The sequence below is a fragment of the Enhydra lutris genome, unplaced genomic scaffold, assembly GCF_002288905.1.
Source record: "Enhydra lutris kenyoni isolate GAN:26980312 unplaced genomic scaffold, ASM228890v2 scaffoldscaffold13, whole genome shotgun sequence".
In the NCBI taxonomy this organism is placed as follows: domain Eukaryota; kingdom Metazoa; phylum Chordata; class Mammalia; order Carnivora; family Mustelidae; genus Enhydra; species Enhydra lutris.
Window position 1 is genome coordinate 7,190,451 of NW_019154097.1, and position 24,003 is coordinate 7,214,453.

At 47.9% G+C, this 24,003-nt stretch overlaps 1 protein-coding gene across 1 annotated transcript; it reads left to right on the forward strand.

Moving 5' to 3' along the window:
- The first annotated feature begins 278 nt into the window (after nucleotides 1-278).
- LOC111146174 (N-acetylneuraminate synthase) lies at nucleotides 279-21,870 on the forward strand. The gene is made up of 6 exons (XM_022501607.1): nucleotides 279-473; nucleotides 4,043-4,258; nucleotides 15,710-15,809; nucleotides 16,844-16,998; nucleotides 19,695-19,961; nucleotides 21,640-21,870. Exons 1-6 carry the CDS (start codon nucleotides 342-344, stop codon nucleotides 21,847-21,849), a joined length of 1,080 nt encoding a protein of 359 aa, XP_022357315.1. The 5' UTR covers nucleotides 279-341; the 3' UTR covers nucleotides 21,850-21,870.
- The last annotated feature ends 2,133 nt before the right edge of the window (nucleotides 21,871-24,003 follow it).

The window sequence follows — 24,003 nt, forward strand, 5'->3', positions numbered from 1 at the left end:
GGCAGCCGTCTTCCCCCCTCCATTCCTCTTAGGAGAATGTTGGCTCACAGGAGAAGCAGAGAGGCCGCGACCCCCCGGACCTCGCTACCCGCCCGGGAACCTGGAGCCCAGCTGAAGAGAACTGAGCTTGATTTCCTCGTCCCGCCTCACCGCCCTGCTCGCGGGAGGCTCCGCCCCCTGCCTCGATTGGCTGGCGACAGCGAGTTGGGGCCCGCGGATTGGCTGCGCGGCCGCTGCCTAACGTGGCGGAGCTGACGTGGCCGGGACGGCGCGTGGTTCCCCACTGGGCAGCGGACCCGACTCGAGGTGGGCGGTGGAGCGCCGAAACGCGAGCCGCAGCGATGCCGCTGGAACTGGAGCTGTGTCCCGGGCGCTGGGTGGGCGGGCAGCACCCGTGCTTCATCATTGCCGAGATCGGCCAGAACCACCAGGGCGACCTAGAAGTGGCCAAGCGCATGATCCGCACGGCCAAGGTGAGGGCAGAGCCCGGGAGGGAAAGGGCGCCGGCCGGGGGCGGGGTCGGGGTTCGGGGGCGGGGCCGCGGGAGAGCCTGCGGCGGGGAGCCGGGACTGCTGGGCTCTGCTTCTCTCAGTAGCCCGCGTGCGGCCCGGCGGCCCGCTCGCCAGTTCCATTTCTAAATCTCTGGAATCCTGCTCATCCCTCCCCACCCTCCTCACTTGTCCGCGTTCCTGCGGTTGCCGTCCAACCCGACCTTGGCCCCCTCCTGGTGGCAGAATAATCTTTCTTAAACACAGGTTTGGTCAGGTCGTACCCCTGCCTCACACCTTCACTGGTTCCCCATTGTCCACGGGTGGAGTTGAAACCCTTGAACATAGCCTTCAAGACCTTAATGACCTGGTTCCTTCCTGCCTACCATTTTTCGTTTCTGACCTCTTTCAGCGACACCGAGTTACTTCCAGCGAGTTCTGAAGCACCTGGAAGTTGCTGTCGTCTTTTCATTTGGCATTGCTTGTGTTTGGAAAGTGAAACAGTTAAAATGCCAGGGCTCTGGGTTCAAATTCAGCGGCCACCACTTACCAGCTGGGTGAACGTGGGCCGGCTACTTAACCTCTGCGAGCCTCAGTTTCATCATTTGAAGGTCGGGCTGATAATAGTACTTACCTCAGAGTTGTAAGGCTCAAATGGGATGATTTATTTAAAGCTCTTAGCACAGTACTTGCTGAGGACTCAATAAATGTTAGCTATTAGCAGTTGGAGGTTAAGGAATGTTCAGTGCTCCGTCCTGGCAAATTTCTGTTCCTGTACAGGTCTACTTGGATGCTTTTTCCAATCCTTCCCCACAAGGCTGGCTCTCATCTATCTCTCCTATCACTGCTCTCATCAAGTTGCATTGTCACTGTCTACGCTTCTTGCTCTCTCTGTTCTGGTTCGCTCCATCTTTTCCCCCCCTTCTTTTCCGTGAAAGCTGTTCCCCTGTCATCAGTAGTGATTAGGTATTTAGCTTGTTCTTCTTTCAGGACTAACTCAGCTTTTCTGGAAGCCTGCTGAATCATAAAAAAATACTTTTAAAGAGTGACAGCTGCACTAAATGGACCAAATGTTTTAAATGCACCATCTCACTTCATTCCTACAACACAACATGGTGGATTCTATTGGTTTCATTTTATTTTTTATAAATTTTTTTTTTAAAGATTTTATTTATTTATTTGACAGAGGGAGAGAGAGATCACAAGCAGGCAGAGAAGCAGGCAGAGAGAGAGGGTGAAGCAGGTTCCCTGCCAAGCAGAGAACCCGACGCGGGGCTCGATCCCAGGACTCTGGGATCATGACCTGAGCCGAAGGCAGAGGCTTAACCCACTGAGCCACCCAAGTGCCCCTATTGGTTTCATTTTAAAGGCTCAGAGAAGTGACTTGTCCAAGGGCACACAGTAAATACTGGAATTCAGAGCTTTGGTCCTAACCAGAGGGTGCTAGCCTTTGTGCTGTAACATTGTTTTCTAGGGGGGAAATTCCTGCTCATAATTTAGGGAACAACCTGTTCGCGGAGGTGTGACCTCTGAATACTGAGGTTGTAAAAACACCCAGAGATTTTGAAGCCATAGAAACAAAGCTTTTTTTTTTCTTTTTCTCTTAATTTTGGAGGTTGCTTCTGGGGCGAGGGGAGGAGAATGAAGAGGTTGAGCCTGTGGTAGAGTGGAAAGAACACTGGACTGGTGTGAAGATGCCACTTACCAGCTGAATAATCCTGGGCAGGTGACTTTTCCTCTCTAGGCTTCAGTTCCATTTATTTTAAAATGTGTGTGTGTTTGTTTTTTAAACTTAAAGCAGTGGAATCTTGTGAAATCCTTGTATTTTAGGATTTTTAAAAAAGTCTTTGTTGCCAAATAAAGTCATATTCCCACCTTTAGTTACCCAGAGTAACTCATGCAATGAAATCAATCTATTTGTAGTATTAAAAGTTAGCTCATTCGATTATTTTAATTTTCTTACAACAAAATATATTATAATTAATATATATAAACTATAAATGTGTTACAATTAGAGATTTACTAGCTGAATATAACTTTGAATTTCCAAATTTTGCAGCAAAGGGAGCATCACAGCTTGGCCCATCCTGGAGTTTTGCTGCTTTTGTTTTGTTTTGGTTTTTTTGGCCAGGAGAGAATCAATAAAAACTTGACCACAATCATCGTTGTAGTAGAACAGAGACAGTGATTGTGTTTTCTGAACCTGGAGTTCACCATAGAATTAAACAGAGAGATCACTCAGTTTTAGGAAAGAAGAGGAAGAACCCGTTCTTCTCTCCGAACAACTGCTGTCAGGTGGAATATAGTAGAAATTTATCTGACCTCTTGTCTTTAGTAGTTTCTGCTGCTTCACTTTCATCTTCCTGTAAATGAAAGGTTTGCCCAGAACGGACAGTCTCTTTTACTCCTTGAGATAGAGCTGAGAAGTAAAGGGAGTGGGAAGCAACTCCCAGAGACACACACACCTCCTTAACAACCCCCCATCTCCCGCACCCTCCCTGCCTTGGTTTGCCGGAGGTCTGGTGTAGCAGCCTCTGGGTGGCAGTCACGGGCCTGGAGACACGTGCTCTGCAGCCTTAGAAAAGTGATCTGTCCAGCTCTGCCAGAGACTCTGTGCAACGTTGCTCGGGTTACTCTGGGCCTGGGGATCTTCCTCTAGACAATGAGAACTCTGTTGCCCAAGGTCACTTTCTGTTCTCATGTTTTTCAGACTTTCTTGACCATGCCATCTTGTGGTCTTTCCGGAAGGGGGAGCAGCGCAGTTAGCACAGGTATTTCTGGAAGTGAGGCTTTTAGCAGCATGAATAACTCTGTCTACAGAAATGTTAGTGAACTGGAGACTTTTCCTCCGTATTTCTATTGAGTGGTTTTTAAAAGCAGTTGCGAGAGATCGGGGGCTGACTGGCAATAGAATTAGAGCTTTTATAGCTGGAAAATCCAGCTTTCATTTATAGTTTCTGTTCAGTAAGGCCTGGGCCTATCTAAGTCCTTGTCTGTGTCCTTTTTGCCCCAGAATCTCTTGTTCAACTAAGATGCCATGCAGAAAAGCACTAGCGTAGAACAGCTAAAGCAGAGTTGTTTGTTTCCTGGCCCATGAGGGGCTCTTCTGAGCTGCTCCAGGTTCTGGAGCGATCCCAGAGCAGCTGTTGATGGAGATGGAAAGGCTGAGTCCTGAAAGCGGGACTGACTTATCCAGCCAGGAGCGAGAGTCACATCCTGACTTCCCCTCAGTTCTGGTCCAGTGCTCATTTTGCTGTCCTCTGCTGAGTTACCCAACTTAAAAGTCTTCCTTAGCTGTTTAATTATTTTTAATATAAAATAAACTGAAAAAAAAAATCACATTTTTTTTCCTTTTTGCATTTTAACGGGGGACAAAAGGGGAATCCCATCCCCAGCCTTCTCTTCCTTTGAGACTTTGCTTCTCCTTTTCCTCTTTGCCTCTATCAGTCAGCCTTATTTTTAAAGATACTGATGTCAGAGCTGTTGCCCTAGCATTTCCCTTTTCTCTGAGAATCCATGACAGGCCACTGAAAGGAGCCTGTTGTGTGTTGCAGGAGTGTGGGGCCGATTGTGCCAAGTTCCAGAAGAGTGAGTTGGAGTACAAGTTTAATCGGAAAGCCTTGGAGAGGCCTTATACGTCCAAGCATTCCTGGGGGAAGACATATGGGGAGCATAAGCGCCACCTGGAGTTCAGCCATGCCCAGTACAGGGAGCTGCAGAGATATGCCCAGGAGATCGGCATCTTCTTCACCGCCTCAGGCATGGATGAGGTGAGCCCTTGGTGTTGCTCTGTCCTTTGCTAGGCCTGGAGTCAACTCCAGCCATTGCTAAATTGAGCATTTTTTGTGCTTTCTAGACTTAGCGTTCCCGATCACATAAACCGTATCAATTCCCAACTGAATGGGGGGCCAGGAGAGGCAGAGGCCCAGTGAGATTTTGTGGGCGGAGTAACAGAAGTTTCTAAACAAGTTATCTTTGGGAGTAGGGGACTAGCCACACTGGCATCCCCGAGTCCCTCAAGCTTCTGGGAGACCCCTGCCGGACCAGTTTTCTCCCAGTGGAAAGTGGCCTGGACTAGGAATCTGGAATCCTCCCTTCTGACAGGGGTCCACCCATTGCTTTGTGGCCTTGGCAGATTTGGGTGGGGGGCATTGGTAGTCATCCTGAGTGGTTCACAGAATGGTCATGCTGACATTCTGGAAGGGTCCAGCAGGTGCCACGTCTCAGGTCCTGTCTGCTCTGTGACCTGCCCCTTTGAGATTTCCTTTGTGTACTCTTTTTCAATTGTAAAAAGTTTAATTGTAAAATTAATAAACATCTTAGAAAGTTTAGAAACAGGAAAAACTAACCCGTAATCGCTATATGGTGGCTCTTTTTATAGATTTAAGTCTTATGTGCATTGCATGGTTGCTACATTTGTGAATATTTGGTTCTGTGCATGCTTTTCCCATTTAACATTATGCAGTAAGTTTTTACCCATATCTGAGTTTTTCTTTCCAGCTTTACTGAGATATAATTGACATAAGTCCTCACATCTTTTGCTTTAAGTTCCTTTTTTTTCAAAAACTATTATTAATTTTTGAGAGAGATGTACACGGGCTTGAGTGAGCGGGGCCAGTGGCAGAGGGAGAGGAAAGAGAATCGTAAGCAGGCTTCATGGTCAGCTCAGTGCAAAGCCTGATGTGGGGCTCGGTCTCAACGACCCTGAGGTCACGACCTGAGCTGAAAGCAAGAGTCCATTGCCCAACTCACTGAGCCACCCAGGCACCCCATTCTTAAAGTTTTTCATAACAATGTGATGCTTCTTTTTTTCTTTTTAATTTTAAAATTTATTTATTTATTTGAGAGAGAGAATATGTGTGAGGACGAGGGGAGCGGGGGTGGGGGCAGAAAGAGAGAGAAACTTATGGAGACTCTGTGTTGAATACAGACCTAACTCGGGGCTCAGTCGCACTAGCCAAGATCACGTGTCAAAACCAAGAGTCCGATGCTTAACTGACAGCAGCACCCAGGTGCCCCAGCAATGTAATTAATCTTTTGAGGATTTATAATGTAACCATTTCTCTACTTGTGTACATTGCAGGTTACTCTGGGGTTTTTTTGTGCTTCTAACGTATGCTGAGATGAACATCATTTTTCTGTGTTCTGTGTTGTTTCTTTAGGGTGGCTTTGCAGAAATTGATCATTAGATGAAACCTACGAGCATTTTCATGGCCCTTGAAACTTTTGGAATACTTTTGGTCAGTCAAAGTAGTTGAATCGATTCCAGTTTATTCTGTAGGCCTCCCTGACCATTTGTGTCCCTGTTCCAATCTAAGAATATGTTATAAACAGTCTAAAGGAAACGTAAATCTAGTCTGGGCTGTTGGTCGCCTAGGCTGTTGGTGGTTTTAACAGGGACAGGGAGGCAGAGAACCTAGGCATCTTGGGGAAATGACAAGTCCAGGCCTCAGTTCTGTGGACAGATTCATCCCTTAATTCACAGCTTTCATAAGCCTGACAGTCTTCAGACCCAGTTGTGCATTTGATGATCATAATTTCCTACTTTTGAATTATGACTTACAGAGCATCTTTCCTTACAGTAAATATATTTTATCCCTACTGTGCCCCACTTTGCAGATGAAGATATGGAGGCTCAGAGGGGTTGGGAAATTTGTACAAAGTCACACATGCAGGAAGTGGGTTTCGAAGGTGCAGTGTGCTTTCCCCGGTCCTTCAGCTCTTCCTGGGCATCAGTCCAGGTGTGTGTGGCTTCGTGGAGCTCAGCGGAGCCTTTGGGCTTCCCCCTTGCTCTTTACTGCCTTGAAGTGGTTGGAGAGCCTCTGGGCCTAAGAGCTGCTCTGGGGACCCGGAGACAGATTTTTTGAGGAAAGTGTTCCTGAAGAGGTGGCTGGGCTTTTTTCTGATCCCAGCTTAACACTTCCTCAGGGAATTCATCCTGTTCCCCAGCTTGGTTCAGGCCCCTCCTGTTCTGGTCTCTCATTACTTGAGTAATGGTGTGTTAACCCTCCCATTTCCATCCCAGACTGCTAGCCAGACGGAGGCATCTCTGGTGCCTGGCCTGTAGTAGGTGGTTGGGAGACATTTGTTGGAGGAATAAACGAAGGAGCCAAACAAAAGAGAGGGTTAGTGGTTTTATCAGATTCTTATAGGATCTGAAAATCAAAAAAGTTTAAGCAGGAAAGAGCATGTGCTTTAGGATCTGAAAGACTTGGGTGTTGTTTTTGGTTCTACTGTTAACTGACATTTTTTGAGTATTTATGATGTACCAAGTTCTCTGCTAGGTATTTTAAACATAACAACTCATTTACTCTTCTTAACAACCTCTTCAAATAGCACAGTTCTCCCCATTTCACAGGGAGAGTATCAGTAGTCACCAATTAGCTAACCACCCCCCCCCCACTTGACCACACTCTTCTTTCATCTCCCTGGGTCTGTTTCCTTTTAGGGAAATGGCAAGGCATTGATTAAGATACCTCACCCGCAGGCTTGTCTTCTGAAGCGGGTGACACCTTATACATGAAGCACAGGTCTCAAGATGGGACCCTGTCTATGTGTTCCCTATGGGTCCAGATCCTGGCCCTTAGTACCTCCTGATCTTAGTACTTCCTGATCTTGGTACATGCTTAGTGCCTGGGAAGGAAGGTCACACCTAGAAAGTGGCATTTGTTTTCATTTTGTACTTGTGTCATATACTGTGGGTTCCCAGCAATTTAGGATTGCTCTTTGGCAATCCTCTAGAACTCAAGCACACAGAGACAGCCAAACCCTCATCCTCAGAGGGCAGATTTGGGTTAAGGAAACTACCAATCCTTCTTGTGCTGAGTGTGAAACTTTGGGTCCGATTGGCTTAGTAATGAGTCAGTAACAAGACAGGGCTGCAATCAAAAGAAATGAAATCTTTAAAAAAAAAAAAAAAAGAAAGAAATGAAATCTTGCCATTTGCGACGCCGTGGATGGAACTAGAGGTATTATGCTTAACGAAATAAGTCAATAAGAGAAAGAATATTATCATACGCTTTCCCTGATATGAGGAAGTTGAGAGGCAATGTAGAGGGTTTGGGGGGTAGGAAAGGAATAAGTGAAACAAGATGGGATGGGGAGGGAAACAAACCATAAGAGACTCTTAATCTCACAAAACAAACTGAAGGTTGCCAGGGGGAGGGGGGTAGGGAGAGGGTGGTTGGGTTATAGACATTGGGGAGGGTATGTGCTGTGGTGAGTGCTGTGAATTGTAAACCTGGCGATTCACAGACCTGTACCTCTGGGGCTAAAAATACATCATATGGTAATAAAAAGTTAAAAAAAAAAAACAAAACAGGACTGCAAAGCTCTGGAATGAATTTCCAAAGATTATGACAGTGTTCTGGGTTTCTAGTGTTGTCTTTACGTACAGCCTTTCCCAGAGGAATGAATTTGAGAAGCACTCTCATTTAGAGAACTAAGTCTTAACCTGTTTGTTAAAAATAGTCTCGAATGGGGCGCCTAGGTGGCTCAGTGGGTTAAAGCCTCTGCCTTTGGCTCAGGTCATGATCTCAGGGTCCTGGGATCGAGCCCCACATTGGGCTCTCTGCTCAGCAGGGAGTCTGCTTCCCCCTCTTTCTCTGCCTGCCTCTCTGCCTACTTGTGATCTCTGTCTCTCTCTGTCAAATAAATAAATAAAATCTTAAAAAAAAAATAGTCTTAGGGCACCTGGGTGGCTCAGTCAGTTAAGCATCTGACTCTTGATTTTGGCTCAGGTCATGATCTCAAGGTTGTGAGATTGAGCCCCGCATCGGGCTCCACATTTATGGGGAGTCTGCTTGAGATTCTCTCCCTCTTCCTCTCCCCAGCTTGCATGTGTATGCACTTTCTCTCTTTATTAGAGAGAGCACACGCTCTTGTTCTTTATTTGAGAGAGAGAAAAGGAGAGCAGAGTGAGCAAGCGAGAACATGAGTGGGGCAGGGGCAGAAGGAGAAGCAGGCTCCCCACTGAGCAGGGAGCCCATTGCAGGGCTCTGTCCCGGAACCCCGGGATCATGACCTGAGCCAAAGGCAAACGCTTAACTGTCTGAGCCATCCAGGTGCCCCAAATAAGTAAATCCTTAAAAAATAAAAATAATCAACCTCGGTGGTGTTACTCCCCCACTCTCCACCACATAGTCGCTTCCCCAGGGCAGTTTTCCTAAAACCTGACCAAAGGGGAAGTGGAAGAAAGGTCATGTGGGAATTCCATGGCAGTGACACCTGAAAGCAACAATAACAAAAGAGAGTAATGGGAAGAGTATGACCGTGGTTCTCAAAGTGTGGTCCAAGAACCCCTGGGGGGGTCAGGATGCCTTTCAGAAGGTCTACTAGGTCCACACTGTTTTCACAGTGATATTCAAATGTGATTTGCCTTCTTCACTGTCATTCTCTCCCAAGTGTATAGTGTTGTTTTCCAGAGGGTGTGTGGTGTGTGATGACATCATTCCCCTGGCAGTGGCTACAGAAAGGTGTGCTTCATGCTCTTTTATTTTAGTAACAACTCCTTTCACAGACCACACGATTCACCAATTACAGTTTACCGTTCTGTTGTTTTTAGTATTTTCAGAGTTGTGGTGGCCTTCACCAGAGCAGACTTCTGCGCATTTTTATCGCGTACCCATTTACAGTCCTTTCTCAGTCCCCTTGTTTCCCTCAGCCCAAGGCAGCCTCTCACTGCTTCCTGTCTCAGTACATTTGCCCTTTCTGGACGTTACCTGTAAACAGAATGAGACAGCCTGTGGTCCTGTGTTTCTGGCCTCTTCCATGCAGTGACGTGTTCGGGGTCTGTCCGTGTTGCTCGTGCACCTCCCTCCTGGTTATGGCTGAGTAACGGTCTCGAGCACAGAGGACTGTGTCTTATTTACCCGCTTATCAGTCGGTAGACGTTGGGATCGTTTCCACTTTTTGCCTAGCAGGAATAATGCTTCCATGAACGTTCAGGTACAGGTTTTGCACGGGCATGTTTTTACTCTCTTGGGCATACGTGGTAATTCTGTGTTTAACTTCAGAGCAGTTGCCAGACTGTTTTCCAAAATGGCTGCACCTAGTTTCTAATCCTCCCAGCAGTGTAGGAGCGTCTGGGTTTCTCCATATCCTCACCAACCATTTGTGAAGAATCTGACTTTCTGATCCTAGATGTCCTAGCAAGTGCAAAATGGCATCTCATTGTGGTTTTGACTCCTATTCCCTGATATTGAGCACCTTTGCATGTGCTTATTGGCCATTTGTATACCTTCTTCAGAAGAATGTCTGTCACATCCTTTGTCAATTTTTTTTTTAAGATTTTATTTATTTATTTGACAGAGATCACAAGTAGGCAGAAAGGCAGGCAGAGAGAGAGGAGGAAGCAGGCTCCCTGCCGAGTGGGGAGCCAATGCGGAACTCGATCCCAGGACCCTGGGATCATGACCTGAGCCGAAGGCAGAGGCTTTAACCCACTGAGCCACCCAGGCGCCCACATCCTTTGTCAATTTTTAATTGGGTTATCTATCTTTATATATTCTGGATATGACTCCCTAGTCAGGCATTGGTTTGCAGAAATGGTTCCCATTCTTCTGGGTTGTCTTTTCATGTTTTGATGGTATTCTTGCAAGCACAAACATCTTTAGTTTTAATGATGTCCAGTTTATGTTTTTTCTTTTGTGCTTGTCTATTCTAAAATTTCTCAGTTTTAGGGGCGCCTGAGTGGCACAGTTAAGTGTCCGACTTGGTTTTGGCTCACGTCGTGACCTCAGGGTTGTGAGATTGAGCCCTGCATTGGGTTCCTTGCTCAGCTCTGAGTCTGCTTGAGATTCTCTCTCCCTCTCCCTCTGCCCTCCTGCTCATGCTTTCTCTCTCTCTCTCTCAAATAAATAAATGAATAAATAAAATATTTTTTAAAATTTCTCCATTTTAAACCACAATGTGGTATTGCTACAGAGCTATCTGTCTGGTAAAACAAAGTGACAATAACACCAAAAGGTTGTAAGGATGCGGAGAAAATGGAGCATTCCTATGCTGCTGGTGGGACCGCAGAAAGGTGTAATCACTCTGGAATATACAGCCCTCTCCTTTTTCTAAACATAACCTTATTTTAATACAGTTCACATGTGGTGTTCTATCACAATTTACTCAGTGTACTGGTAGTTTCTTATAAGCTGGACAATACATGAAAATATTTTGCATCTGTGTGTGGGGATGGATGTTAACTGAACTTTTTTTGGTAATCATTTCACAGTGTGTGCGTATATCAAATCATTTTGTACACCCAAAACTAATACACTGTTATGTGTCAATTATAGCTCCATGAAAAATAACCATTTATTGCATACCTGAAAAAACAACACAAACTAGACATGCTCAACACTTAGCCCTCCAGGTGTCATTTGCTAATTTAAAATTCATACAAAACCTTGTCCACACATGTCCATGACAACTTCACCTGTAATAGCCCCCAGACTAGAACAACCCAGAGAGTTCTCTAGCAGGGGAACAGTTCCAGCCATAAAAAGCAATGAACTGCTGATAAGTGCTGCAGCTTGGATGGCTCTCCAGGGTATTACATGGAGTGAAAAAGCCAGTCTCAGAAGGTTACATACTATATCGTTGAGTGTATATAGCAAATGACAAAGTTACAGAGTTGGAGAACAGATGAGCAGTTATCAGTGGTTAGGGAGGGGAAAGGAGGCGAGTGGATGTGGCCAGAAAGCCTTGGAATGACGGCGCAGTTTTGTAATGTGACTGGTGGTTGAGTTTGTGCACACGGTCAGGCTGCATAGAATTAGATGCACGCCCGCACAAATGAATACTTGTAGAAATCGTGACATCTAATCCAATCAGTAGACCCTGTCAACATCACTTTCCCAGTTGTGATTTTGTACTCTGGTTTTGTAAGGTGTCACTATAGGGGGACCTCTGTGAAGGGTACAGAGGATCTTCTCTGTATTATTTCTTACAGCTTCAGGTCAAGCTATCATTATTTCAAAATAAAAACTTTAAAAAGCCCCCAAATACCTTAGTTTTAATTTTAATTCCGTAAATGGATAGAACCTACATGAAAAAAACCCTGTAGAGTCCGTAGTCATTTTTAAGAGCTCCAAACCTTGGGGGGCCCCATGCTGAAAGGTGCACACCCAGGTTTCCCAGTTGAGCCTGCAGACTCTGGGGTCTGATTCCAAGTTTGAATATGCTTCTGCTTCTCATCCCTGGTGAGTCCAGGTGGAGTTCGTTCAACCTCTTTGTGCTTCTGTTTGTTCACGTGCAAAGCACAGTTAGTACCTGAACCCATCTTGCAAGGTTGTTGTGGGGATTATCCGTGATTATTGACATAATGCATAGCACACAGCCGTCGCTCAGCAGATGTTAGCTACAGTTAAGGAGGGCAGCCCAGGCTGAGCGTCAGGACATCTGGCTGGCTTCTTGCCCTGACTCTGCTCTGAGCTGATCTCGGTGTGAGCCTAGCGAGCCCCTTCCCTCTCTTGGCCTCCGTTTCCTTTTGTGTGTGAATAAGCTGCTGTCCACAGGCTCTCCCAGCTCTGATGCAGACCCAGAGAAGATAGGACAAAGGCCACTTTACTTGCACCTGGTATGAGCACTTTCCTTCTCAGCCCACGCTGCCAGGCGCCTCAGCTGCCGGATGTGGCCTCTGAAGGAGAGAGGGAACTTCCTGGCATCGTGTCCTTAGGAAAGGTCACTTGTTCAGGTCGTTCACTCCCAGGTGGCTTTGAGGCAGAAGCAGGAGCAGCTGGGAGATGGAGAAGAGCCTGGGTGTTGGTGGTCGGGGTCTGCCTCTCGGCCTTACCCTTCGGCTCCGTTCCCTCTGCTCCCCAGGAAAGCCCTTCTGTGTGGTGTGGGCGACACGGGCTCTGTGTGTTGTTTTGCTTCACGCTATCTGGACAGGGCGGTGTCTCTGCCCCGGAATGCCATGCTTCCCAAGTGTCCTCAGAGCTGACCCAGGCATAGGTAATGAGGGGAACTGCATTCCTTTTTTTTTTTTTTTTTTTTAATTTTTTAAATTTATCTGATGAGACACAGCAAGAGAGGGAACACAAGCAGGGCGAGTGGGAGAAGGAGAAGCAGGCTTCCTGCTGAGCAAGGAGCCTGATGCAGGCCGATCCCAGGACCCTAAGACCAGGACCTGAGCTGAAGGCAGACACTTAACAATGGAGCCAACCAGCTGCCCTGGAGATGCATTCTTAAGAGCCATTACAGTGTTAATTTGCTGGCCAGGTCCCTTTTCTGAACCAGCATGTCCTGTCTGCCCGGCTGTAGGAAGTACGTTAGTCACTTGTTCTGTGTGTACCTGGCAGGTGGCACCGGGTATTTAGCCCTGACTTCCTTGTGGGAGGCAGCCAGTTATCGAGTGCCTCGTTTCTCCTCTCAGTGTGCTGTACTAGGGTATTCCTCGTATGCTGAGGGAAGGTTTCAGTGAGGTGGGATTTTATCAAGGCTGACAGAATTACCAGGGCCCTGGTCAGAGCTGCCGAGAGACACGTGGAACGGAACTGAAATGAACAGAGTTCCTTAGGTCTAAATGGAGAGTTCTCTTGAGAAAGCCAATAGAAGCCACAACCATCGAGGTGGCCCCTGAAGGACGTGCTGCCCTCGCACACAAGTGTCTTGTCCTAGCGGAGTTGGGTACCCCAGAGAAAGGTACCCCCTTTCCTCCTTTCTCCTTTCCTTTGCCACCCCTGCTAGCAGAGCACCCCCTACCCAAGCCGTGGTGTGCTCTGACAGGGCCACTGGGTCTGTCCCCGTACTTCCTCCTTCCTCATTCCCTCATGCTGGGCAGCTCTCCAGCACCCTCTCTTCTCCCCAGCTCATCGCTGTGGGCTTTTCTCCTTTTCCACAGGATCTCAAATGCTGAGGGTTGGGGAAGGGGCTTTAGAAAAATCCCAGTTCCTCTTCTCGCTTCTGTTACCCCTCAGATCAGTGGGCCGGGATAAGGCAAGTAGGTTCTGTGGACACGCATTGTCCATCCTCATTAATTAGTAATTACTACCAATTATTAGTAATGAAGCCTCTCCTCCACCCCTTTCCCCCTAATAAACAAGGGTTCTGAGTTGAGTAAGTGTGGGAAACACTGGGATTTAAAAAAAAGAGGGGGGGCTAGACAACTGTATTTATTGGGACCCTGTAAGAGGGAGCTCTGGCAGTGTTCGGAATGGCCGCTAGGTGGGGCTGGTTCTCCAGGGGACTGCGAACACACCCCTTTCCCTTAAGAGAAGGGCCCCTTCTTCCTTGTTTGAAAACTGTAGAATCTGTAGAATTCCGTGCAAATTTTCCAGCCCTCATAGGTGAGCTTCTGCACGGTGTTTCTCCTGCGTTTGGTCCCTCCTTCCTCCTGCTGCAAGAGGCTCCTGCTGCCTCTCCTATTCATGCCGTTGGGGACTTTGTCATCATGAGCCCTTCTCTCTGGAGTTGAACATTGTAAGGAAGAAAACTTAGCATAGGGTTTTCCCTCTTGCGGTAGAAAAACACTCTCCATCAGCCAGATAGAATGAGAAAAGTGGGAGATGTAGACTTTGTTCAATAAACCCATTAGAAGGGATGTTTTTCACTTCTATTTCAGGGCTGGCTAACAGTGTGAGAGATACATAAACAGAAGAGGTGAGAGAGAGTGATTCGGAGGGGACAGGAGAGGTGGGGGAGAAATCCCGCACAGGGAACACCACTCGAACTCCAGCGAAGGCAGCTTAGCAGGCTTGGGAGTAAGGGGCACTCGGGCCACACTGGCTGGTGTCTCTTGGACCCAGGGGTTTGTGAACTACCTGTGAATTGTTCACTGGCTCATTATGCACTGAGTATGGCTCTCCTGCAGCTCTAACCTTCATGCTAGAGGATTTACATGGAAGGAAAGTGGGTTTCTCTGAGTGTAGCCAGTGATTGGAGTAGCTTATCACCTGCGGGCAAGATGGAAGGAAGCTCAGGCAGCCTCGGGTTGATGTAAAGAGCCTGATGGTGGAATTGCCACTGCTGTGCCCTCTAGGTTTCCAGCTGTAGCTCCTTACAAAATAGGATTCACGGAGCAGCAGTGGTAGTATTACCCAGAAACTTAGAGAAACACAGAGCTGCAGGCCCCACCCTAACCCAGCAGCATCAGAATTTGCATTTCATTTGAGCAAGATCCCTGGGAGATCACTGTACCATATTCAGGTGTGAGAAGCAAGGATCCAGCCTTCCAAACCAACTTCTGAAACCTGGGTAGCATTTTACAATAGATTGAACTTAGATATTTGGAAGCATTCTGAGACCTTGATGCTCCCAACTTCTGGTATCCAAACTCCAATTTAAAAAAAAAAAAATAGTAATAAAAGGTAGTTTTGGGGGGTTTTGTAATTTGTTAACAAGTTGAGATTTTACTCTTTAAACTTGTAGCCCACTGATTCTGTTAGCATTTGTTGACACTTACCAATTTCCTGATCCTGAGTCTTACTGACGAACCAGGGTGGAGGTAAAGGATGGTGAAGGGCCCTCGCCGTGATGTTGTGTTGGAAAAAAAAAAAAATGCCTTCAGCTCAGGTCATGATCCTGGAGTCCTGGGATCAAGCCCTGTATCCTGCTCTCTGCTCAGCAGGGAGTCTGCTTCTCCCTCTGCCCCTGCTCACTCGCTCGCTCTCTCTCTCTCTCTTGTGTGCCTGTTCTCTAATAAACAAATAAAATCTTTAAAAAAAAAGTGAACGAGGTTTGTTTTTCCTGTGGGCAGCAGGGTTTGGAGGCTGACAGGGTGTGGGTTTGATGGACTTTGCCGGCTGTGGATCACTGGATCAGGGCTGGGCCATAAAATGCTGCATTTTTTCCACTCGTGGCAAGGGTTGAAATGGCTTCTTTTCCTGGCAGTTTGGTTTTGAGTAAAGGGTAAGGCCTTCAAGGGACACTCACTTTCTCACCACCTGGTTTTCTGGACCAAGATTAGGTCATGAGCTCTTTGTGATTAGACCCTGGGCTCCTTGGGAGGGAAGGTCTGGCCTGGGGTCCGATTCTTTTGCAGAGCTAGAAGCCAGTACAGGCCAGCGTGCACTGTTTGTTGGGATGAATGGACAGGTGGCTGTGAATGCAGGTTTGCATCTGAATGAAGTGACTGACATAACACACCTGTCCCAGCTTTCCAGTTGTTGTTGCGAGAGTCTCTCTTGCTGGGCAGGAGGAGGGGTTTTTCTGTTTGTGGCTCCTCGCCTGACCTGAGCGTGGTGATTTTGAACAGCGGTGAAAAAGAGCTCCCTCTTTGATTTCTATAGATGGCAGTTGAGTTTCTACATGAGCTGAACGTTCCGTTTTTCAAAGTTGGATCTGGGGACACTAATAATTTTCCTTATCTGGAGAAGACAGCCAAAAAAGGTGAGTGTTTCATTTTTGCCCTAAAATGAAGAAGCCCAAATCTTCCCATTTTTATTCCCTTTGTAGAGCCCACCAGAGGAGTCTCCTGAAGACAGGCGTTAGAAACCTCTTTACACTTAGCATATACTTCTGTTTTTCCATGTGCTGACTTCGGAAGGAAAGACATGAAGGATAAGTCAGTTTTTAAAGAACCTTTTATTTTTTTTAATTTTTTATGTTTTAAATATTTTATGTATTTATTTGACAGAGATCACAAGCAGGCAGAGAGGCAGGCAGAGAGAGGGGGAAGCAGGCTCCCTGCGGAGCAGGGAGCCTGATGTGGGGCTTGGTCCCAGGACCATGGGATCATGACCTGAGCCGAAGGCAGAGGTTTTAACCCACTGAGCCATCGAGGCGCCCCAAGAACCTTTTAAATTAAAGATTATTGTTGTACATGAAATCGAGGATATGGCAGCATATAGAAGGCTTCTTAGAGAAAGTTTGACTTTGAGAAATAGTCTGTGCGAACCTCTGCCTGTTTCAGTTTGTAAAGTGGTTTTGCAACATGAATCCTCTCATTTGATCCTCCTGACAACCCCAGCACTGAAGCAGGTTCTAGGATTATGATGCTTTGTACTTAGTTCATAGAGGAGGCGTGCGAGACCACACAGCTGGGAGGCGGCTGCTCTGGGCCTCACACTCCCTTGTGCCCTTGAGCTGGGGGCCGTGCTCCCCCTCACCCTCCCATGCTGGGCAGCCTCTTCCTCCAGCGAGATGCTCATTTTCTCCGAGGATCATGAAATTCCTCTGCCTCCTGACTTCAGCTCACTTCGCTAAACACTAATATTGGGGGGGCGAGGGGAGTGTCCCATTTCCTCAGGGTCGGGGGCAGGAATCCACCAAGCTCCCCTCTCCCCCAGCAGTGGCTGGCACAGTGTCTGAGAGATCCCTGTGGCATTCATTTGGATGATGAGACCAGCAGTTGGGGTGTGCTTGAGGGAGAGTCCCAACCCCCAAAGAGAACATGCTGATGGTGTTGGTGTTGGGTCACTCAGGCCGCCCAATGGTGATCTCCAGCGGGATGCAGTCGATGGACACCATGAAGCAAGTCTATCAGATCGTGAAGGCCCTCAACCCCAACTTCTGCTTCCTTCAGTGCACCAGTGCATACCCACTGGCCCCCGAGGACGTCAACCTGCGCGTCATCACGGTGAGCAGCCGTTGTCTGATCAGGCCACACCGCAGTGGCGTTCCTTGAGCCGAGTACTGCAGGAAAGCTGGGACCTTTCTTGTAGCCAAAATTCTAACCAGTCTTTACCTGCTTCATGTAATTTGAACAGAACCACCTGTGCAGTTAAGGAAGCAGGTACATTCTATAGAGGGTGATTGTAAATTAATTTTACTTAAAAAACAATCTTCAGGGGCGCCTGGGTGGCTCAGTTGGTTAAAGCCTCTGCCTTCGACTCGGGTCGTGATCTCGGGGTTATGGGATCGAGCCCCACGTTGGGCTCTCTGCTCGGCGGGGAGCCTGCTTCCCCTTTTCTCTCTGACTGCCTCTCTGCCTACTTGTGATCTCTCTCTCTCTGTCAAATAAATTAAAAAAAAAAACAAACAAAACAATCTTCATTTTTCCCCTATGAGATTTAAGGAGTGCCTTCTCATAATTGTCTGTAGACACTTCCTGCTGTGTGTATCGGCCATCAGAGGTCCCTCGTCTGTCAATTGTTGCTTCATATCCTTTCTCAGTATGCCGTCTCGTGTGTGTGTGTGTGTGTGTGTGTGTAAAAGAGAAGATTTAACCATTTTAACCATTTTTAGATGGACAGTTTTCAGTGGCGTGAAGAACATTCACGTGGCTCTGTGACCATCACCACCACCCATCTCCAGAACTTTTCCATTTTGCCAGACTGACACTCTGTATGCGTTAAACACTGAGTCCCCCATTCCTTTCTCCCCCAGCCCCCATCAGCCTCTATTCTTCTTCTGTCTCCATGAATCTGACTTCTCTAGAGGCCTCATCTAAGCAGAACCCCGCCATGTGTCCTTGTGTCTGTCTGCGCACACTTACACACCATGTGCAAGGCTCCTCCGTGCTGTACCGTGTGCCAGGATCTCATTCCTTGTCGAGGCCGCGTCATATTCCATTGTGTGTATGTACTGCCTGTGGTTTGTCTGTCCCTCTGTTGATGGACATTTGGGCTGCTTCTGCCTTTTGGCTACTGTGAATAAGGCTAGTAGGGTCACTGGTACGCAAGTACCCGTTGGGTTTTCTTCATACTGAGTTGTAGGAGACCGTCTCGAAACTTCTGGCTTCTCCTGATCTCTACTCTTGGCCAGCTCTGTTGTTTTTTGCCTGTAATTCTGAGACTCTGTGAGGCTCAAGGTGGTTACAGTGACAGCCTTGAGGGAGCTTTATCTCTCGCAGGATTTCGTCTCCTCCACCTCAGCCATTTCACAGATGGTGAAACCCAGTCCCAGAGGGAAAAGGCCTTACTTGGCTGAGACCTCACAGCAGCTTGGTGGCAAAGCTGGGACTGGAATCCCCCGTCTCTTGTTGTCTCAGGCCTCCGCCATCCCTTTCTCCTGGTAGCACCCGAAGCTTAACTTAATTAGAGACATGTATATGTAATTATCCTACACAACCATTGTAGTTATATTAGTGGAATTTTAAATATACACAGGCGTATAACCCCAATACTGCAGTTCACTAGTTTCCTTTTATATTTTGCTTTTGGTATAGTATTTTGACATTGTTTTTTCCCCCCGACGATAGAGTAAGCTTTTGTATATGTTGCTACACAGTTTTCATATTTAACTTAAAAAAAAAATTAGCCTTTTTTGAAAGCATACACTGCTACCTTTTTACCTAAACTTCTGTCTCTCCCAAGTGGTAGCTTTTTCTCAATTTCTAGCTCATCTCTAAATCATGTCATTTTAAAAATTTAAATGTGACTTTTTTTTTAAACTCCAACAGCTCTGAAATATGTCCTGTAGAGGCTGAACGTTCTCTGTAATCTCATCCCACAGAGATTGCTGTCATCAGCAGTTTGCCTTACGTGACTCCAGATGTTTTCCTTGATTTTCTTTCTCTGTGGATATGGCCCGCTCCCCTTTCCCTTCTGTTCTCACCCAGGATGCCATCATGTCCTTTCTCGATACTGGGGCACAGTGAGGGTCAGCGGCCTGCCCGCCTCCGCCATCTTGGGCCGGCCCACCCATATTCCAGCACTCTGACCCCGCAGCCTGCATTCTCTTGTCCGTCACTCACCCTCAGGCCTGGTTTTCAGGGCCTTTGCCACTCAGCTGTCCTGCTGATCTTTTATTAGACCCCATCTGGGTCTTTCTACTACACTTATGCTTTCTGGTTCCCCTCAATGACAAGACTCGCTTGACGAATGTCTTTTGTTGCCTTCAGTGAATTATAGATCACAGATTAGTTAATTATTTAGCATTTCCACCAAAGGATTGTTTCGAGGTTGGGCCGTATATATTATTGACGACGATGTTTGTGCATACAGCACGCTGGTTTTCAGCAGCTCAGGCTAATTAAATGTGACAGATGCTTTCTGAATGAGTTTAGGCATTCGGCTGTAGTTCTGTTGTTACTCCCGGTGGCTTGTGCCGTGTGAAGCATTCTTAGACTGCATTCTTGCTAACGGTAGCCATTGTTTTGGGAGAATCGCGGTGTGCCGAGTGCTTTTCACGCATCTGGAGCAGCCCTGGGCAGGTAGCGGTATTATACCAAGAAGGAGAAGCTCAGAGAGCCTCAGCGTCTTGCCTGTATTTGCACAGACAGAGGCCCAAACGGGACTCCAGCCTAGATCTGCCTGACTGCACTCTGTGTGTAAAGTGTCACAATATTTAAGCTTTTTTCTTTCTTTCTTTTTTTTTTTTTCTATATTAAAGGAATATCAGAAACTCTTTCCTGATATTCCCATAGGGTATTCTGGGCATGAAACGGGCATAGCGATATCTGTGGCTGCGGTGGCTCTGGGTGCCAAGGTGCTGGAGCGTCACATCACTTTGGACAAGACCTGGAAGGGGAGTGACCACTCGGCCTCTCTGGAGCCTGCAGAGCTGGCCGAGCTGGTGCGGTCCGTGCGCCTGGTGGAAAGGGCCATGGGCTCCCCGACCAAGCAGCTGCTGCCCTGTGAGATTGCCTGCAACGAGAAGGTGGGTTCTGCACGACCCTGCCGTGCTCCACTGTCCTGGGAGGGGCTGCCGTGGGCTTCCCTGCTGGGGGAGTCGGTACTGACCCTCTGAGTCCGGGCTCAGGTTAGCAGTGGGAGAAGCATGTCACTTAAGGGAGTGTCAGTAGTTTCTGCGGCCTCCTAGGTTCCTGCTGTAGTTTCCCACCAAGCCTCTCGAGCCTTTGGCTCCAGGGCTCTAGACTCCAGGAGCTGTAAGTGGGTTCAGGGGTAGCCTCATGAGATGCCTGGCTGGTGAAGTCCTACTCCCTTGGAGTAGGTGAGCCTTGAGAAACCATTGGCCACAGGGGTTCCATGAGGCAGTGAGAGAAGGGCCTATGATACGTTGTTGAGGCATCTATAAATGGAGGCGACCCTGGATGGGCGGGGCAGTGGGTTGTCGCCAGGGCTGGTGGGGGATGACGCACATCTTCCCCTGGGAGCAGTGTGAGCTGTGCAGCATTGACCTTTAGACGGATGGGATGGTGAGGCCTCGCTGACTGTCTGGGCTTCTTAGAAGCTGTGGCCTAGACCTGTCTTGGCCTCTGTTCCCAGAGCCAGGCGCCCTGGGGCTGCCAGGAGTGCAGGCACTCCTGATCTGCTGTGGTTGTCTGGGGGGAGGCAGAGTCCGAAGCCCAGGCAGGTGTGAGGAATGCCGTCATCTTTTATTCTAGTAGGGCCTGATTAAAGATGCCTACGTACCAGGACACGGAAATCATGGTAAAAAGAAACAAACTGCCTTGCAGAGGAAAACGGGAGGGAATTGCACCAGAATTGACAAGGAGAGTTGAGCCCTTAGTTTGGTTTCGAGCCTCCCAGCTCCCTGGGCAAACAGTGACTACAACAGGGTGGCGCGTCATCTGGTAACATCCACTGGCAGAACTTGGGTCCTGGCACGGAATTTTAGAATTGATCCCTTGGCCCTCACATGGAGGATGTCGAGTGATGCAGTGATTTGTTCAAGAACTTTTCTGGACAAGACACAGAAAGGCTGGTCATGAGCTTCTGGTATCCATTAGTCCCCTCACCTGCTTGTCTTGTCTGCCCCTTACCCGTCCTCCAAGTAGCAGTATACTCAGCCTTGTGAGCCCTCCATAGTCTTACTTTACTGAGCGGAGTGGCCGTGGGCCAGGGCCCAGGATCCTGGTTCCCGGCAACTTTGGCTAAGTTATCTGCCCTCTGTGCACCTCCGTTTCCTGTGTTTAAAGTGAGATTGAACTGGATGATGACAAAAGTAATCGTAATTTTCATGGTTGGGGAGCATTCTGTGCTCCATCCAGGTAGATTGCATACATTATCATCGCTAATCCTTATAGTCTTCTGACAAACTGGAGGTACTGTTAGCTCCCATTTTACAGAGAACCTCCACCACTTAGGTGGCTTGCACGAACCTGAAGGGGATTTGAACCTGGTTCTGTTGGGCTGTATAACCTGAGCCCTTTCCTGTGTGCTCTATCCAGAGGCCCCTCCAAGCCTCTGCATTCACCCCACATTGGCCAGGTCCCTGCTGGGTGTGAGATGCTCTTCTAGGCACCAAGGCGAGAACAGAGTCCCTGCTCCCAGGGTACCTGTGAACACTGGGGAGGTCAGGGACCTTGGGTATAAAACAACATGAAGCAGTTAATTTCTATGAGGCTGGCACTGAGTCTTCATTTTATCCACAGCTGGGCAAGTCCGTGGTGGCCAAAGTGAAAATTCCAGAAGGCACTGTTCTAACATTGGATATGCTCACGGTAAAGGTGGGTGAGCCCAAAGGCTACCCTCCTGAAGACATCTTTAGTCTGGTGGGCAAGAAAGTCCTGGTCACTGTTGAAGAAGACGATACCATCATGGAAGAATGGGTAGAAAATCATGGCAAAAAAATCAAGTCTTAAAATAAAGTGCCATTCTCTGAACTGCCTTGCTGGTACTGTCGGGTGAGGTGGGATAGGAGCGGTGGTCCCTCAAAACCTGGCTTCCATCTCTGCCCCTCCTGACATACACATTGTGGGGCCAGGCACTGGCAAGCCCATAGGAGGGGTACAAAGAGCAAACATGCTAGTCTCTGCTTCAGGCTGGTCGGCCCAGAAGGGTGGGCAATTTGCTCAAAAGCAAATCACTGTTGTCCATTTGCTGTGTGGATACTGGGGGAAAGGGAGGAGATTGAAATCTGGCTGTACAAGGTCCTCTTCTTTAAGCCTTCATTCATCCTGCCCATAAAGCCAATCCACATGACCTGAAATGTTCCTTCCCTCCAGACCTGTCTTCTCCACTGTCCTTATTCCCTCCCTGCCCTGGGACTCTGTACCCAGTGAGCTGCATGGCAGTTACTGGGCCTCAAGAGAAGGGATTGGTCAGGCATCTGGCGGGCTGAGAGCTGCTGAGAGCCTGTATATCTCTATGAGCAAAGAGAGGAAAGGACATTCATTCCTCCTCGCCACAATGGGGAGATCCTGCCATGTGCCAGGGCCTGCTTTAGGTACAAGGAAACAGCGGTGAACAGCCCACATTTCTTCACGGAACTTTCACCCAGGTGGGGAGACAGGCACAGCAGACCATAAGCACCGTAAGTGAATCCCAGGAAGTCAGAAGGGAATATGTGCAATGGGGGGAGTAAAAGGGCTGTGTAAGGGAGACGGGGAGTGTAGGGATGGTGCATTTGTAGGGGGACATTTATATATGGTGGTAATGCTGAAATCAGCCCTTCCCTACTTATAATGAAGTTATGAACCCAGCGAACGAGAAAGATCCTCCGTTTTACGTTATTGTACAGCAGCATGAACCTCTCACAGTCCATGTCAGACTCCCCTTTGTTCTTTTGAACCAATACTGACAAGAACGATTCTTTTCAAATGTATTTCCAGATTCCTAATCTTTGTGCATATTTATCTGAGCTTGTCACTCTCGTGCCTTGTTTGGAAGTGTACACTTAAGTCTCTTTTCAAATGTATATAATTAGCCTCTTGAAGTTTCTTGTGAGTATAGAGCCTCCCTCCCTGTAGATCCCAAAGCAGGTTCTGCAGAGGCCCTGATTTTTTTTTTTAAGATTTATTTCAGACAGAATAGGAGTGGGAAAGGCAGAGAAAATCTCAAGCACACACCATGCTGAGCACAGAGCCCAACGCAGGGCTCGATCCCACGACCAAGAGATCATGACCTGAGCTGAAGTCAAGAGTCAGACACTTGCCGGACTGCACCATCCATTCACCCCGAGGCACTGATATTTGTAAGTGTGGTCGGGGTGGGGAGGGAGTCCTGGGCTGTACTCATGTGTAAAAGAGAATGTGTCAAATTGATGTGCTAAGAATTGAAGTGTGATGGAAAGTTATCGCCTGTGTATGCTACAGGTGGGTAAACTGAGCACGCCCACAGCCAGTAGCAGCGGGCCATCTTGTGCGGCCCTTGGCTGACCTGAGGGTGGAAGGATTGATATCCTGGCATACCTTTAGTCCATTCTGGTTGGGAAGCTCAGGTCTAGAAGATGTCCTTGACCACCTGCCGGGTGGGAGATGCCCAGACCAGTGCTGCTGGAGAGTTCTTGGCCTGTTGGGTGCAGGTACCTCTACAAACGGTGCCCTTCATGTGTGAATTGCTGAGATGTTTTCTAAAGGTTATGGGAGCCATGGATGGGAAACCTGGGAGTAGGGATGGGAGAGGAGGCATGGCAAGGGAAGGCCTTCTGGTGGTACTTTAGTTCAGCCTTGTAGGTTAGGAAGTGACAGGAGGAGGAATCTTGGGATTTGAGGCACAGACTTGGGAGGTGCCAGAGTGTCCAAGGACATGCAGGTGATGGTTTGGCAGGGACTGGCTCTATGCGGATGAAGGATTTAGAAGGTGGTCAGAAAGGAAGCAAGGAGCGGTGCCCGGATGGCATAGTTGGTTAAGCATCCAACTCTTGATTTCAGCTCAGGTCATGATCTTGGGGTCGTGAGATTGAGCCCCACATCAGGCTTTGCACTGGAGTGTGGAGTCTGCCTGAGATCCTTTCTCCCTTTCCCTTTGTCTACTGCCCCTGCTTCTCCCCCAGGCTCCTGCTTTCTCTTTAAAAT

What these genes read in the sequence shown, in the direction of transcription:
- LOC111146174 (XM_022501607.1), top strand. Translation starts at nt 342, where the DNA reads ATGCCGCTGGAACTGGAGCTGTGTCCCGGGCGCTGGGTGGGCGGGCAG. An exon ending in GCATGATCCGCACGGCCAAG is followed by an intron (nt 474 to 4,042) that starts GTGAGGGCAGAG and finishes TGTGTGTTGCAG; the next exon opens with GAGTGTGGGGCCGATTGTGC. An exon ending in AGATTGCCTGCAACGAGAAG is followed by an intron (nt 19,962 to 21,639) that starts GTGGGTTCTGCA and finishes TTTTATCCACAG; the next exon opens with CTGGGCAAGTCCGTGGTGGC.